At 59.8% G+C, this 16460-nt stretch overlaps 1 protein-coding gene across 6 annotated transcripts in view; it reads left to right on the plus strand.

The window, feature by feature from the left end:
* The window catches only part of LTBP3 (latent transforming growth factor beta binding protein 3), an 18579-nt gene continuing 2119 nt past the window's right edge, over positions 1-16460 (plus strand). The window contains exons 1-21 of one of the 6 annotated variants that reach the window (XM_005660703.4): positions 1-766; positions 3761-4090; positions 4219-4421; positions 4613-4718; positions 4936-5028; positions 5204-5326; positions 5805-5963; positions 6053-6238; positions 6773-6789; positions 6866-6938; positions 7116-7205; positions 9554-9679; positions 9764-9895; positions 10017-10145; positions 10384-10506; positions 10740-10862; positions 13881-14003; positions 14229-14348; positions 15412-15540; positions 15806-15973; positions 16163-16246. In XM_005660703.4, the coding sequence (XP_005660760.2) occupies positions 433-766; positions 3761-4090; positions 4219-4421; positions 4613-4718; positions 4936-5028; positions 5204-5326; positions 5805-5963; positions 6053-6238; positions 6773-6789; positions 6866-6938; positions 7116-7205; positions 9554-9679; positions 9764-9895; positions 10017-10145; positions 10384-10506; positions 10740-10862; positions 13881-14003; positions 14229-14348; positions 15412-15540; positions 15806-15973; positions 16163-16246 (2971 nt within the window). In that variant the 5' untranslated portion in view covers positions 1-432. Of the gene's footprint in view, positions 767-3760; positions 4091-4218; positions 4422-4612; positions 4719-4935; positions 5029-5203; positions 5327-5804; positions 5964-6052; positions 6259-6772; positions 6790-6864; positions 6939-7115; positions 7206-9553; positions 9680-9763; positions 9896-10016; positions 10146-10383; positions 10507-10739; positions 10863-13880; positions 14004-14228; positions 14349-15411; positions 15541-15805; positions 15974-16162; positions 16247-16460 lie in introns of all 6 variants that reach the window. The other 5 variants (XM_021082854.2, XM_021082855.2, XM_085010746.1 and 2 more) reach the window with 5 other exon arrangements.

Raw genomic sequence — 16460 nt, forward strand, 5'->3', positions numbered from 1 at the left:
ACTTCTCCCTGCGTCCGCCCCGCGCGCTCCCTGCTTCCCGGCGGCCGCGGGAGCCCAGCCCGGCCGGGGGAGGCGCGGAGCGGGCCGGCCGCCCAGCCTTCCCTTCCCCTCGCGCCTCCTCTCCGCCTCCACTTGCTCCGGCCTCCTCGCTCCGGCCTCAGTTCGCGGCCTTCGCAGGCCGCCGGCCCCGGCTCGTGGCGGGGCTCCTTCCCGCGGCGGTGGAAGTTTCTGGGCGCCCCGCAGTCCAGCCTCCATCTCTCCGCCTCTCCCCGGGCCCGCGCCTGCTGTCCCCTCCCCGCGCGCTTCCTCCGATCCTCTCCCTCGCGGCCCTCTCTACCCCTCTCCCGGGGCTCCCGGCTCGCTCGCTCCCCTCCTCGGGCGCCGGGACCATCGCCCCCGCCCGGGCGCGCCCCCCGGGTCCTGCGGCCCCGGATGCCCGGGCCCCGTGGGGCTGCTGGAGGCCTGGCCCCTGAGATGCGCGGGGCGGGGGCGGGGGCGGGGGCGGCGGGGCTGCTGGCGCTGCTGCTGCCGCTGCTGCTGGGCCCGGGCGGCGGGGCCGAGGGGGGGCCGGCGGGCGAGAGGAGCGCTGGCGGGGGCGGGGCGCTGGCCCGCGAGCGCTTCAAGGTGGTCTTTGCGCCCGTCATCTGCAAGCGGACCTGTCTCAAGGGCCAGTGTCGGGACAGTTGTCAGCAGGGCTCCAACATGACGCTCATCGGAGAGAACGGCCACAGCACCGATACCCTCACGGGCTCCGGCTTCCGCGTGGGTGAGGGCCAGGGGCAGGGGCAGGGGGAGCGGGGACGGCAGGCACCGCGACGAATGCCGGATCCAGGGCAGGGGAGGCCAGGTGACACGGGAGGTGGGGGGCTGGGTTCAGAGCAGGGCCTGAGGGCTGGGGCTCCAGGGACAGGAGGGCCGGGGGCGGGGGGTGGGGGGAGGTGCTTGGGAGGCTAGAGTCCTGGGGTGGGAGAGGGGAGGGCTGCGTGGAAGCCCGGACTGCACAGCTTTGGGTTCAGATTGAGGCCTGAGGTGGCTGTAAGGCTGGGGTCCTGGCCAGCACCGGCCTCTAGAAAAGTGCTGGATTCTGAGAGGGCGTCCGGGTCAGCTGGCAGGGGTTTGAGGGATGCGTGCTTTCGAGGGGCAGGAAGTCTCAGAGAAGGGCTGAGTATTCCCCCAAGAAACAGACTTGCTGAAGAAACAGGAAAAGCCTCTAAAAAAATGTCTAAAGTAGGGCCTGCCAGCGGTAGACACCTGCATTCTCTGGGAGGAGGAGCTAAGGTCAGGGCTGGGAGTGAGGGAATTAGTGACTGGCAGGTCTTAGAGGGGAGGGGAGTTGAGGCCTAACACTGGCGGTGGGGGCTGGCTGGGGGCCTCAGTCTCTCCTTCCCGATGCCCCCTCTGTGCTTCCCTGATAAGCTCTCCACAGCTCTGCCTCGGTCTCCCCCCTAGCCAGCCCTGATAAGTCCCCAGGTCCACCTGGAGCCCCCGCTTTCCCAACATCTGTCTTCAAAGGGCCAGCCTGGGGCCCAGCTCTCCCCGCGCAGAGCCCTATGGGCCAGGCTGGGGGAGGTGTCCCCGCAGTAATTACCCTCCTGGACAGGGTAATTAGGCCAGGCCCAGGATGGCACCAGCAAAACAGCCCCTCTGACAATTTTCTATACTCACATACCCACTCACAGACCCGAGGAACCCCACAGATGTGGTTCCCCGTTCTCATGAGGTGTGTGTGTGTGTGTGTGTGTGTGTGTGTGCACCCGCGCGCCTGTGCGCTGGTGCATGGCACACACATGAGGGCATACACAGGCTTTGGAGCAGCACCCTGGGATTAAGTACGTGTTTCTTTGAGTTGTCTTGGGTGCGTGTGTGCAGACACTATGGGAGTGTTTATGTAAGCCTGTGTTGGTGTCAGAATGAGTCTGTGCATGTGTGTGTGTGATGAGATGACTGTGCGTGTGAGTGTACACAGGCCGGCCTCCCAAGCCCCCTGGCCGTCCTGCCCAGGCTGCTGTCTCCATCTGTGCTGCCCACATCCCCCAGGCTCGGCGCCCAGGCCACAGTGGGCGGGTGTCACTGGGAGGTCACCCTCACCGCTATGGGTGACTCACTGGGAGGCAGGAAGGAGAGGATCCTGCCTCCCCCAGCCCAGAACACACCCCTTCTGCCCTGAGAGCCTGGCCCCAGGAGGCCAGCCAGGATGGGCTGGTCTGGGATGCTCTTAGCCAGGCCCTGATGGCCATGTGTGTGGGCTGTCCCTCTGAGGCCCTCAGGTTTCCAGAGAGTAGTACCCCCACCTGCCCATCCTGGGAAGGGAGGGCAGCCATGCGGCAGGTGGGAGAGGGGCTGGGGCTGGGGCTGGGGCTGGAGCGTGAGCTCAGGTCCCCATGGCTGGACTTCAGATATGAGTGTATGACAGTAAGACAGAGATCCCGTCCTCTCAATGAGTCGCCCCTTCATTCATTCCTGCTGCACCTTCTCTGGCACCCAGAGCTGAGGCCCCCTTTATGGTGTGGGGAACAGACCTGAGTATAACCATGTTGAGTGCTGGGCAGAGTTGGGCAGAGCTGGGTGGAGGGTGGGTGGGATATGAGGAAAGGCTCCCTTCCTGGAGGAGGAGATGAGACTGGAAGGCTGAGATGTGACTATGCAGAGATGGGGACAAGGCTCTGGGGGGGTAGGGGGGGCATGATGAAAGCCAGGGAGGCAGAGGACGTGGCATGTTTTATAGGAGATGGGAGGTGAGTCCTGGAGCATAGGGTGCACGTGGAGAGAGCAGAGGCAGGAATGGACTGAAAGAAGGTTCCTTCTGGGCCACGAGAGCAGGCAGGAAAGCAAGCTATGAGCAGGTGTCTGACCCTGCCAGAGCTTTTTGTGAGGCAAGGGTCTTGAGGATGCTGGGAGGTGGACAGGCGGGGCAGGGGCAGGGGGGCGCAAGGAGGAGGAGGGATGGATTCATGAGACATCACAGAAGCCAGAACTGGCTTTCGGGACTAAGAGCAGGAGGGATGGAGCCTCGAGGCTCCCTTATGAATACTAGGCAGGCAGGGATTCCAGGTGGTGGTCCAAGGCTAAGAGGAGGTGGGGAGGCAGGATGCCGATTTCTGACAGGGTGCCCTGAGCGGAGGTGTTTAAGAGAGGGCCCTGGAAGATATGGCTCAAGTTGACAGTGGTGAGCCGTGGGCCGTGGGATGGCAAGACAGAGGGAGAGCCCAGAGAGGGCTGGATCCAGGGAATCATTAGGCAAAAGGAGGTGAAAGCGCCAGGTAGAGACTGGGATTTCCAGGAAAGGCCCACGGGGAGGAAAAGGCTATTCCATCATCACCATCAGCAGCAGCAGCAGCATCACCTTTTACTACTACTTATTAAGCACCCTCTGTGTACTAGGCATCGTGCTAAGCAATTGTACAGGCATTGCCTCATTTAATTGACAGGACACCCCTAGAGATGAGGACACTGGGGCACAGGGAGGGGAACTCAGGGCCACACAGATGGCACACGGCCCTCTAGCTGGGATTTAAGTCCAAGACTTATGACTCTGGTCGTCCCATGGGTCTAAGGATGTTGGGGAACCAAGAGGGTAGTTTCTCTGTGTGTGAAAAAAACAAAAAACAAAAAACCCAGCTTCCCAAGGAAGACAGAACCAGTGGGTGGAAGGAAGGAGGGAGGAGGGGAAGAGACAGGATGTGGCTGAGGAATGGCAGGGGTGGGTGGGGGGTCTGGGGATCGGAGTCTGCCTGGGCCCTGACCCACCTCTCCTCCCCAGTGGTGTGCCCTCTGCCCTGCATGAACGGCGGCCAGTGCTCCTCCCGAAACCAGTGTCTGTGTCCCCCGGACTTCACCGGTCGCTTCTGCCAGGTGCCTGCCGGAGGAGCTGGTGGGGGCACCGGCGGCTCAGGCCCTGGGCTTGGCCGGGCCGGGTCCCTGTCCACAGGCGCGCTGCCGCCCCTGGCTCCGGATGGCGAGTCTGTGGCCAGCAAGCACGCCATCTACGCGGTCCAGGTGATTGCTGATCCGCCGGGGCCCGGGGAGGGACCCCCTGCCCAGCACGCGGCCTTCCTGGTGCCCCTCGGACCAGGACAGATCTCAGCGGAAGGTACCAGGCAACAGCAGACCCCGGGAGGCCGAGGTGGGCGGGCGCGAGGGTGGCAGAACCCCCGCGGAGGCCAGCCCTGGAGGAGCTCCGCGAGGGCAGCGCTGAAGCCACCGTGCCCCGCCTCCCAGTGCAGGCCCCGCCCCCTGTGGTGAACGTGCGGGTCCACCACCCGCCCGAGGCCTCCGTCCAGGTGCACCGCATCGAGGGCCCCAACGCCGAGGGCCCGGCCCCCTCCCAGCACCTGCTGCCGCACCCCAAGCCCCAGCACCCCCGGCCGCCCACCCAGAAGCCCCTGGGCCGCTGCTTCCAGGACACACTGCCCAAGCAGCCCGTGAGTGAATCCAGTCTCGGCTGTACCGGCCCTTCCTTCTCTCAGGGCTGCAGGGTTCCAACCCGTCCTTCTCGGGATTGCTCAACTCCCAGGATCTGCTGGTTGAGGGGGGCAGGAGGAAAAGGGCCTCAGGAGGGAGGCCAGGTGGGGGCTGGGCACCCGGTGACCCCTGCCCACACTCCTCTCTCCAGTGTGGCAGCAATCCCCTCCCGGGCCTCACCAAGCAGGAAGACTGCTGTGGAAGCATCGGCACTGCCTGGGGCCAGAGCAAGTGCCACAAGTGCCCCCAGCTGCAGTGTGAGTGCCTTGGCTCTGTGAGATGCCCCCCCCCCGCCCGCCTCCACAGGGTAGACCCACTGACAGCCCTCCCAGCCCAGCAGTGGGAGATCCCAGCCCAAGCAGCCTGAGCCCTCCACTGCCCATAGAGTTCCTCTCAGCATCCTACTCTGCCCTTCCCAGTGCCTCTCTGCAGGCCCCCAGGGTACCCCCCTGCCATGCTCTCCTTTCTCTGCAGACACAGGGGTGCAGAAGCCAGGGCCTGTACGTGGGGAGGTGGGCGCTGACTGCCCCCAGGGCTACAAGAGGCTGAACAGCACCCACTGCCAGGGTATGGCCGGCTGGGAGATTCAGTGGGCTGGAGGGGCAAGCTGGTCGTCGCTGGGGGAGGTCCTAAGGTCGGCGAGGGAGGAGGCGGGGCTGGGGCAGGACTCTGAAGTTCTTGGAGCAGCTTGCTGTCACCCTGTGGCCCCAGCCTGGAGGGACCAAACTCCCACTTACCACAGACATCAACGAGTGCGCGATGCCAGGCATGTGCCGCCATGGTGACTGCCTCAACAACCCTGGTTCCTATCGCTGTGTCTGCCCACCTGGCCATAGCTTGGGGCCCTCCCGCACACAATGCATTGGTGAGACTGGGGGACCCTGGAAGGTCACAAGGTGTGGGTGGGAGGGTAAGCAAGGATCAGAGGTCACAGAGGTCAGAGTAGGGTCAAGGGCCTATTTCAGGAGGAGAGGACCCAAGCAGATAGGAGCAGGGATCAGTGGGTTCAGGAGTCACAAGTCACCTAGGGTTAAATGTCACAGAGGGTTGGGGATTATATGGATTCAGGGTCATGGGAGATCACGGACTTGGTGAATGGGAGGGATAATGTCTAGAGCAGTTAGAAGGGGGTCAGTGGGGTCAGTGGTCACAGGAGTATCAGGGGTGAGTGAGGTCAGAATAACAGAGGTTCCGGGGTCATATGAACTCAGGGTCACGTCGGTCAGAGGCCACATGAGGATCAAGGGTTGTCTGGGCCAGAGGGGCAAGGTCTGGAGCAGCTGGGAAGAGGGCTGTGGGCAGTGTTGAGGCCCAGATGCCCATGCCCACCACGGCCCCTGCAGCAGACAAGCCGGAGGAGAAGAGCTTGTGTTTCCGCCTGGTGAGCCCTGAGCACCAGTGCCAGCACCCGCTGACCACGCGCCTCACCCGCCAGCTCTGCTGCTGCAGCGTGGGCAAGGCCTGGGGTGCCAGGTGCCAGCGCTGCCCGGCTGATGGCACTGGTGAGCCTGGGGCTTTGGGGGCCGGGGAGGGGGCTGTCTGCGTGGCTCTCCAGGCAATGCCCACTTCCCACCCCTTGCTCTGGCCACAGCTGCCTTCAAGGAGATCTGCCCAGCTGGGAAGGGGTACCACATCCTCACCTCCCACCAGACGCTCACCATTCAGGGCGAGAGTGACTTTTCCCTTTTCCTGCACCCTGATGGGCCACCCAAGCCCCAGCAGCTCCCTGAGAGCCCCAGCCGGGCACCACCACCTGAGGACACAGAGGAAGAGAGAGGTCTGGCCTGACCCCTTCTGGTTCCTGACAATTGCTAAACCCTTAGGCCTGAAACCTTGACCCGTGAGCCACAGATGTGACCTCAGAGTATAACCGCTGTACCTCCTAATCCTAGACCAGCACTGACCCCCAGAGCTGACGCTCTGACCCCTAACCAATGTTGTAACCCCAGGATTTAACCCCTGATCAACAGGATTGGACCAGTTGTTGCTCTCCAGATTCCATTCTCTGACCCTGGGATCGCTTTGGTTTCCAGACCAGAGCATTGATTCAGCCTAAATGATGCCCCTAGATCTGACCCTCTGACCCCTGACCCAGGGATTCGACCCAGTATAAGCTTTCAAGCCAAGGACCTTGTCCAGCCTTTGCTTCACTGACCTGTAATGGAAACACTCCCTGCCTGCTCTGAGGCTTGACCCAGAGACATGGTTGTTGAACTCCTAGAGACCTGACCACAAATACCCACCTGCTGACCCCAGGCTTGACTCCCTTCTCCCAGCCCCACACTTAATAGCCCGTCTTCTTCCGTTCCAGGGGTGAGCACAGACTCAGTGAGTATGAGAGCCCAGGTGGGAGGGGCAGGGAGGCCGAGGAGACACAGAGGGCTTATGCTGCTGTCACCTACAGCCAGTGGTTGAAGAGCACTCAGCGCAGCAGAGCCACCCGACTGTCACCACATCTCCTGCCCGGCCCTACCCTGGTGAGCTGGGCGCTGCAGGGACGAGTCCTCAAGGGCTGTTACTGCCGGCGAAGTACACAGCCTAGGCACCAGGGGGCGGTAAAGCTGGGTGTGAAATTCCCCGCCGGTGATCTAAGGCAAGAGGGGCGGCTCTCTCAGCCCCCTCACCCGCCGACGGGTGTGTGCTGCCGCCCGCAGAGCTGATCTCCCGGCCCTCGCCGCCCCGGTTCCTGCCCGACTTGCCCCCATCCCGCAGTGCGGTAGAGATCGCCCCTACTCAGGTCACAGGTAAGACCCGCCCACCTAGGCCACGCCCCGGGTAAGCCACGCCCCTAATGGGTTTTTCTCCTCCCTTAACCCCTCCAATCCTTCCACAGCGCTAACACCTCCTGGGCCCTGGACTGGGCGCTAGGGGAGCGTTGGAGTGCAGCAGAGATGCCACTCTGCCCTCAAGTGATGCGGGTATTATGGTGGTCCGCCCAGTCTGAAGGCATGTCGTCACATATTCGACAAATAGTTATTGAGGACCTACTATGTGCAGGCACTGTTTCAGTACTGGGGATGCAGGAGAAAACAGAACAGACAAAAATTCTCTGTCCTTGTAGCGTAGACAACGAATAGATCAATGAGTCAAAATCAGAGTTCCCGTTGTGGCTCAGCGGTAACGAACCTGACTAGTATCTATGAGGGTTTGATTTCTGGCCTCGTTCAATGAGTTAAGGATCTGGTGTTGCAGTGAGCTGCGATGTAGGCTGCAGATGAGGCTTGGATCTGGCGTTGCTGTGGCTGTGGAGCTGCGGCTCCGATTTGACCCCTAGCCTGGGGACTTCCATATGCCACATGTATGGCCCTAAAAAGACGGGAAAAAAAAAAAAAGAGAGAGAGAGAGAAAGAGAGTCAAAATCTAGTATGTCTCATAAATGGTACAAAAGATAAATCAGAGAGGAAGGAAGGAAGTCTGGGCGTTTTGATAAGATGTAGAGTGGTGATGAGAGAAAGCTTTCTGAGCAGGGCTTTGAAGATCGGTAGAAATCAAGGACAAGAAGTGGGAAATAAATGGGCATGTGCGTTGGGCAAAAGGACAGTCTAGTTTGGGCAAGAGTTTGGGCAAGGGCATAGAAACATGAAACCCTGGTTTTGTGCAGGAGGGAGAAACCACACACAGATCAGTGTTTCTGAAACAGGGGAGGGCCGGTACAGGGAGCCTTGTTAAGAGGCTTGGGTTTGATCCCAAAGGCTGTGGGAAGTGTCTGCAGGGCTTTGGGCATCGTAATAATTGCTAGCTGCAGCTGAGCAGCTGCCCTGGGCCAGGCACTGATTGAAGAGTGTTACACAGTAAATACCATTTAAGCTTCTCGTACTCTGTGAAGTGGGCACTGGTAGCCTCTTTTCCTAGATGAGAAAACTGAGGCTAAGAGAGGTTCAGTAACTAGCCCCGGTCACACAGCCGAGCCAGACTCAAGCCCACGTCTGTGTGGACTGCAGAGCCACAGGGAGTTACCAGCCTGATTGAAAACCAGAGGCTAGAGGAGCTCCTAGGGTGAGGACTTAGGAGGAATGTGGCTGCCCTGGAAGTCTGCATAGGCTACGGCAACCCAGTGATGTCCCGGAAGCTGTGGAATGTGGAAGAAGAAGCATTTGGGGAGGCTTCTCAGAAGAGAGGGTGTTAAGGATGCCTGGGGAGAGGCCCTCTAGGCAAAGGGAACAGTGGGCAGAAGGCTGCTGGCCAGGCGTGTTTGGGGTGGGACAGAGTTCAACTTCAAGGCTGGGCTTTGCACAGCAGGGCTCACAAAGAGGGAGAGGCAGAGAATACTGAGGATGGGAGCAAAGCGGGTGAAGGTGATTCCTGGATCTGACCACTTATGCCCAACCATGGGTGAGGCAGGATTCCCAGGAAACCAGCTCCCTCCCAGCCTTGGGAGGGGGAAGAATTCAACTATTCTGGAATGGGGGAGGGGGCAGGTCCCTAAGACAAGGGGTGCTGGGGAGTCACTGGTCTAGAGGATATTAGTGTGACCGGGGCTTTAAGGCATTGAGGCGACTGGGGTCAGAGTACAGTAAGTGGGGACAGAAATATCAGGGGTCCTGGGAGTTTCCGTTGTGGCTAGGCGAGTTAATAACCTGACTAGTATCCACTAGGATGCGGGTTCGATCCCTGGTCTTGCTCAGTGTATTAAGGATCCAGCGTTATTGAAAGCTGCAGCTCAGATTGTGGACGTGGTCGCAGACGCAGCTCCGATCCAGGGTTGCTGTGGCTGTGGCATGGACTGGCAGCTGCAGCTCCAATTTGAGCCCTAGCCCAGCAACTTCCATATGCCTCGCGGGTGCGGCCCTAAAAAGAAAAAAAGAAAAAGAAATATCAGGGGTCCTGGGGTTGAGGACATAGGGATGTCAGGGACCTGGGGTCATGGTTTGGGGCTACCCGGGGTTGTGACGTCAGAGTTACCTGTGATGAGGATGCAGGGAATCCTCGGATTGGCGTATGGATGTACAGAGGCCCAGGTGCGACCAGGCTCAGGTATCCACCGCATTAGGAATGGGGTATCCAGATCCTCCTCCCAGAGGACTTGGCAGAAAATGAAGACTCCCTGCCCAGCTCCCTGACCTGCCGCACCCCCCCCCCCGCCCCTCCGCAGAGACAGACGAGTGCCGATTGAACCAGAACATTTGCGGCCATGGAGAGTGCGTCCCCGGCCCCTCGGACTATTCCTGCCATTGCAACCCAGGTTACCGGTCGCACCCGCAGCACCGCTACTGTGTGGGTGAGTGTGGCGAGTGGGTGGCCCGGGGACGGCCTCGGCTCTGCAGAATCCTCTGACACCTCCCGGCCCGCTCGTCCTCCTCAGATGTAAACGAGTGCGAGGCTGAGCCGTGCGGCGCCGGGAGGGGCATCTGCATGAACACCGGTGGCTCCTACAACTGCCACTGCAACCGCGGTTACCGCCTGCACGTCGGCGCCGGGGGGCGCTCGTGCGTGGGTGAGCACGGCCCGGCCCCGGGCTGCGCTGGGGCTCGGTGGACCCTGGGGACTCTCCTGACCGCATGTAACCCTCTCCGCCGCCCCTTGCACTCCCCTCTCGCCCCTTTCCTCCCGCTCAGACCTGAACGAGTGCTCCAAGCCCCATCTGTGCGGCGACGGCGGCTTCTGCATCAACTTTCCCGGTCACTACAAGTGCAACTGCTACCCCGGCTACCGGCTCAAAGCCTCCCGACCGCCCGTGTGCGAAGGTGGGGAAGACCCCTTCCCAGCCGACGGGGGTCCTCAGCTGTCCCTGGGCCGGGGGTGGGGGCGGAGGACCTCACTCCGGTCTCTGCCCAGCTCTGGGCCTCTCAGAGGTTTCCTTCTCGGAGCCCAGGGGGCCCGTTTCACCTTGTTGATCTGTGATGGAGGGAAATCCTGCCTTGGACCCTGAGCGCCTGGCCGCCACGTTGTCGCCAAACAGTCCTCCTCCTCCCTACCACGCAGACATCGACGAGTGCCGAGATCCTAGCTCCTGTCCGGATAGCAAATGCGAGAACAAACCTGGGAGCTTCAAGTGCATTGCCTGTCCTCCCGGCTACCGCAGCCAGGGGGGCGGAGCTTGCCGCGGTGAGGGCAAGGCCTGGGTCCCGGGTCGGGTAGGAGGCGGGGCTTCAAACCTGAATGGGCGGGGCCCTTCGACTTTGCCGGGTGGATGGGGCGGGGCTGGTGGCGGTGGGAGTTACCTCCAGAGCCGGGCTTCCCGGGAGTAGAAGGCCGCGTCCAGAACGCAGGGGACTCCAACCCCCGCAAGGTGCATCGCCCAGTGGGGCGGAGTCCGAGGCGAGCCTTCTCCGCCGCAGACGTGAATGAGTGCGCCGAGGGCAACCCCTGTTCGCCCGGCTGGTGCGAGAATCTCCCAGGCTCCTTCCGCTGCACGTGCGCCCAGGGCTACGCGCCCTCCCCGGACGGCCGCAGTTGCCTGGGTGAGCTCCAGCCTTCCCCGCCCTGCCACCCGCCACTCACTTACGCGCCGAAGCTGAGGACTGAGTCACCCATCTGTCAGAGTGTCAGACTGTCAGACTGTCAGACGGGTGGGCAGGAGGCAGCTATTTCACAGACATCAACCCCTTCACTGGTCCACTCCCTCATTTCCTCAGAGAACCTGGCGGAGGAGGGAGCTGCCAGAATTTCTCAGTAGAAAGGATCTTAGGAGACAAGGCTTGAAGCTGAGTTTGCAAAGCACGTTCCTTAAATTTGAGGGGAAAATATATATAAAAGAAAGCCCCTCCCCCAACATTGACGTTTCCTATGCACCAAGAGACGGGCTGAGGGCTGGGGTTCAGAGAAACTGGAGAACTTTGACACAGACTGCAGACTTGGATCGCGTCTGGGTGTTTCTGGGAAACCTCAGCAGGGCTGGGAGAAGGGGGAGGCCTGAGTTGTCTTAAAGGATCAATAGGAGTTAGCCAGACAAAGAAAGATGAGAGGGAAGAGCACGCCAGGCTCAGCGCCAGCGAATTCAGAGAAGAACTCCCGTGCTGAGTGTGAGGGAACTGTAAGGTACGGGCAGGGGATGGGGGCTGCGGCTGGCTGGGGAGGGGCAGGCCCTCACCGCTTGAAAGCCCCCTCCCCCACGCCCTGCTCAGGAGGTTGAGCTTCACTCCCAGGGTTAGAAGGCACCTGCAGCTTTTTAATGGGACGAAGGCCAAGAGTTGCCATGTGTTTTAGAAAGTCCCCTGAGGCTCCTTGTGGACAGTGGCTGGAGGTCTGGTGGAGACTGAGACAGAGGCAGTGGTGGAAGCAATGAGAATAGTGGCCTCGGGATGGTCATGAGATTATGTGATAGTAAATACATATCAGAACCAATTACCTGGGTTTGTTAACTGGATGTCAAGATGAAGAAGAGATGAGACTAGGGGTTCCCCAAGTTTCTGGTTTGGATGACTCCGTGGGTAGTGCTGCTCCCTGGGATAGGGTTCCAGGGGTGGGGCATGTTTGAGAAGGAAGACATTGGAGTTCCTGTTGTGGCTCAGTGGAAACGAACCCGACTAATACCCATGAGAATGCAGGTTCGATCCCTGGCCTCGCTCAGTGGGTTAAGGATTGGGCATGGCGTGAGCTGTGGTGTAGGTCGCAGATGCAGCTTGGATCTGGCATTGCTGTGGCTATGTTGTAGGGCGGCAGCTGCAGCTCCTACCTAAGCCCTAGTCTGGGAACTTCCATATGCCGCAGGTGCAGCCCTTAAAAAAGAGAGAGAGAGAAGGAAGATACTGCATTTTGGGATGTGGGCCTCTCAGCTGAAGATGCCAGCAGAGGGTGCACCATAGGGACTGGAGGCTTTGGGCCAGACACATCCACCTGGAATTGTGGAATGTGGGGGCTGTGAAGCCATGGGGGTGCAGCCAGGGAGGGGGGGGTCTGGTGAGGGGAGCCTTGGCAGAGCCTTGTGTGGACATGGCCACATGGGCAGCAGGGAGACGGGGGGGGCAGGGTGGTTGGAGGGCCCAGGGAGCACTAGCTGAGACACTGGGGAGGGGAGGCTTCCAGGGCAGAGGAGGGCGAGCTCAGTGCAGTACAGGTTCTTGTGAAATAGCTCCCTGGGGAGACGAGAAAGTCCTGGTGGCCTCCCCGCTGGTTGGGGTTTAGGATGCAGGCTGAGAAGGTAGAGGCTGGGAGCTGTCCAGGGCCATGGAGGCTACCTAGGGGCTTGCCAGAGTCAAGGCTTGAGAGGAAGAGGAGAGAGTGGCGTTAACAACGCTGTGGATCAGGCTGGGCTGGAGGCCAGAGGGTTTGGAGTGGCCCAGCGTGCTCAGCTTGGTGGCTGGCTCCAAACCACTCAGCACCCAGGATGTGAGAAGCAGGCTGGGGCTCTGACTTTGCTGGACCAGTGAGGCAGAAGGAGAGGTGTTCGTGGGCCCTTGTGAATGGAGGTGGAGTAGGGGACTTGGGGACCGCAGAGGCCATGGGAAGGAAGCCACATCTGAGATGCCCAACGTGGGGGAGATCCCAGCCTTTCGTACTGAGAGTGAGTGGCTGGCACTGAGGGCAAGGCGACAGAAACTGAGGGATCGAGGAATGTAAGGTCAGAGGTTGGGCCTGGTTGTCCAAATGGATGTTGAAAACACCTAGGATGGGGAGGAAGCAGAGGGAGAGGAGCTAGGACGGTGGGCGCTGACGCAATAGAGAGGGTGGAGGCTGGTGCGGGGGCCAAGGGCACCTCAGGGGAAGCTTGTGGTTTGGAAGGGATCTGGGTGTGGGCAACAGCCAGCTTCCACCAGAAAGGACTGCAGAGATGCATGTGCAGTCCCTTTACTGCACAAGTGGAAGAATTGTTCTCTGAGAGCAGGCATAGGGGAGCTTAGGGGAAGAAAGGGAGCCGGGGAGTTCCTATTGTGGCTCAGTGGAAATGAACTCAGTAGTATCCACGAGGACACAGGTTGGATCCCTGGCCTTGCTCAGTGGGTTCAGGATCTGGCGTTGCTGTGAGCTGTGGTGTAGGTTGCAGATGTGGCTCGGAGTGGGCGTTGCTGTGGCTCTGGTGTAGGCCGGCAGCTGTAGCTCCAATTAGACCCCTATCCTGGGAACCTCCATATGCTGCAGGTGCACCCCTGAAAAAAAGGAAAAAAAAAAAAAGCAGAAGAAAGGGAGCTATGGCAGGTGGGGAAGGGCAAAAGCAGTGGTGAGTGCAGTTGGGCCAAGGAAGCCCAGGGCCGTATGAGAGGAAGGGATGGACCAGGGGGCCTCTCGTTCGGTGAGAATGGATGAAGGATGGGGAAGCCTGAGCTTTTAGGAAGCAGACGTGGCCCAGGGCTCCTGGCAGCCCCTGGCCGGGTCCTGAGGGCTTGGTGTGCACACAGGAGCAGGGTGAGGACCCCACGCTTCTCTCCGGCTCCACTGGCCTCAGCTCTGGCACTCCAGGCCATGGGAAGGACAGGGGAAAAGGGTAGCAGAGGCCCAAGAACACCCCCACCCTGGCCCTTGACAGTCCCTGTGCTCCACAGATGTAGACGAGTGTGAGGCTGGGGACGTGTGTGACAATGGCATCTGCAACAACACGCCGGGCTCCTTCCAGTGTCAGTGCCTCTCTGGCTACCATCTATCAAGGGACCGGAGCCGCTGCGAGGGTGAGGGGGGCCTGGAGCTGGGGGAGCTGACCTGTCCCTCCCCACCCTAAAACCTCCACTGCCCAGGCCCCACGCCCAGGGGCTACCTGTAAACAAGCCAGGCACTCCCACGTCCTGCCCCCATCCAGAGCCAAGATGGGGCATGGGGGGGTGGGCCCTAGCCAGGCTCTTCAGGAGGCCTTGGGCTTAGCCTCTGAGATCCTCCACTTTTTGGATCCCCTACAGACATTGATGAGTGCGACTTCCCCGCAGCCTGCATTGGGGGCGACTGCATCAACACCAATGGCTCCTACCGATGTCTCTGCCCCCAGGGGCATCGGCTGGTAGGCGGCAGGAAGTGCCAAGGTATGGGGGGACTGGCTGAGAGCTCCCGAGGAGGAATAGCAGGGAGCAGTAATTGCCTAGACACACTGTTGATTTGTCTTTCCATCCATCTATTCACTCATTCATCCTTCTACTCGTTCCCTGAAAATAACAATAACAGTATTAATGGCAGTAATTGCATGGAACTTACTATGTGCCAACTCACCCCTACATGCATTTATCCAACAAGTTTATTAAGAATCTAATATTCGGCAGGTTCTATGCTCTGTACTAGATATTAAGCAATGACCCAGGGCTCCCAGCTAGGGGAGACTTGCATGTAATTTGATTCTTACAGTTCAGGGTGCTGGGTGCCAAAAGAGGTCTGGACTAGTGATTAGTTACAACAGAGAAGTGACAGTTGAATTGGAACTTAAAGCATAAATAGGGTTCCCTAAAGCCTAAATAGATTCCCTAAGCAGAGAAATGCATGGGATGGTATTCTAGGCCCAAAGAACAGTATTTGCAAAGCACAGAGATCTGGATGGAACAGTGTTTTCAGGGAGACCAGACATCTGTGCCCTGAACATAGAATTGAGGGTGTTGGTGGTTTGGAGTAAAGGGTAATGAAACTTAAAGATATTGGGAGACCAGGAGTTCCCACTGTGACATAAAGATCTGGCATTGTCTCTGCGGCAGCATGGGTTCGATCCCCAGCCTGGAATAGTGGGTTAATGATCCAGCATTGCATAGATGTGTAGGGCCTGGGAACTTCCATATGTCGTGGGTACAGACCAAAAAAAAAAAAAAAAAAAAGACATTGGGAGACCAAACTGAAAGTCTTCAAATACAGGGCTGAGTTAGAAATTCATTCTCTTGTCAGTGGGAACCGGTGAAAGTTTTGTGAAGTATCAAGCACCAAACGTGCACACATCTACCCAGGTGCCCAGAGAGACATGGGCAAGTGGGTTTCCTGTTGTGCTTGCTTTGAAGCCAAAGTGGAAATTCAGGTTCTAAACTTATGTGAGGCCCTTGAGGGACACTCCCGGGAAGGAGGGGCTAGTTTCCTTCTGAGACATTCTTTCTGCTCCCCTCACTCGGGAAGACATAGATGAATGCAGCCAGGACCCAGGCCTGTGCCTTCCCCACGGGGCCTGCGAGAACCTGCAGGGCTCCTACGTTTGCATCTGCGATGAGGGCTTCACGCCCACCCAGGACCAGCACGGCTGTGAGGGTGAGTGCCCCCTCAATCTAGACAACTCCCCTGAGCGACAGCTGGTATCTGGGGATCAGGGAGAATCTCTTTCCCCTGGGAGAGCCCAGTGGGGCCAGGCCTCGCAGGAGGGCAAGGACGCCACATCAAGAATGGAGCTTGGCTTTCACAGGACCGCCAAGGGGAGCCAGGGGAGGTGGGGAACAGAGGGATGAGGTGGGTGGGCTGCGTGGACAGGCGAAGAAGACATTCTGCTGGACCCTGAGCTGTTCTCCCCTCCCCTCAGAGGTGGAGCAGCCCCACCACAAGAAGGAGTGCTACCTTAACTTCGACGACACCGTGTTCTGCGATAGTGTACTGGCCACCAATGTCACCCAGCAGGAGTGCTGCTGCTCGCTGGGGGCTGGTTGGGGAGACCACTGCGAGATCTACCCCTGCCCAGTCTACAGCTCAGGTCAGGAGTCAAGCTGGCCCTTTCCCTTTCCAGAGCCTCGGTTTCTTCATTTGGAAACGTTTTGGGGGACAGGGCCCCTCCCTGTGTAGGTGGGAAATGAGGCGGAGAGCTCTGACCTGCGCCCGACCGCCAGCACGCACGCGCTCAATCCTGCCTCCTTCCTTCCCCACGGCCGCTGTCTCCTCGTAGCTGAGTTCCACAGCCTCTGCCCCGACGGGAAGGGCTACACCCAGGACAACAATATCGTCAACTATGGCATCCCGGCCCACCGTGGTAAGCCTCAACACCGCTCCGCCCGCCTGACACGCTCCGCTCCTACGGCAGAGCTTTGGCCCGCCGGGATCGCGCCAGTGCTGGCTGGTCTGTTTCCCCGCCCTGGGGTAAGGCCCGCCCACTCCGTCACTGTCTGCCCCGCCCCTCCACCAGGCCCCGCCCCATCACTCTTAAGTCCGCGGGCGGAAAAGCCCCTAGCTTAGGGTTTCCTCCC

Source organism: Sus scrofa, chromosome 2, assembly GCF_054392235.1.
Source record: "Sus scrofa isolate SSC_HxYL_T2T_F1_AM1 chromosome 2, Sscrofa_HxYL_maternal_Yorkshire_Landrace_v2.0, whole genome shotgun sequence".
NCBI lineage: Eukaryota > Metazoa > Chordata > Mammalia > Artiodactyla > Suidae > Sus > Sus scrofa.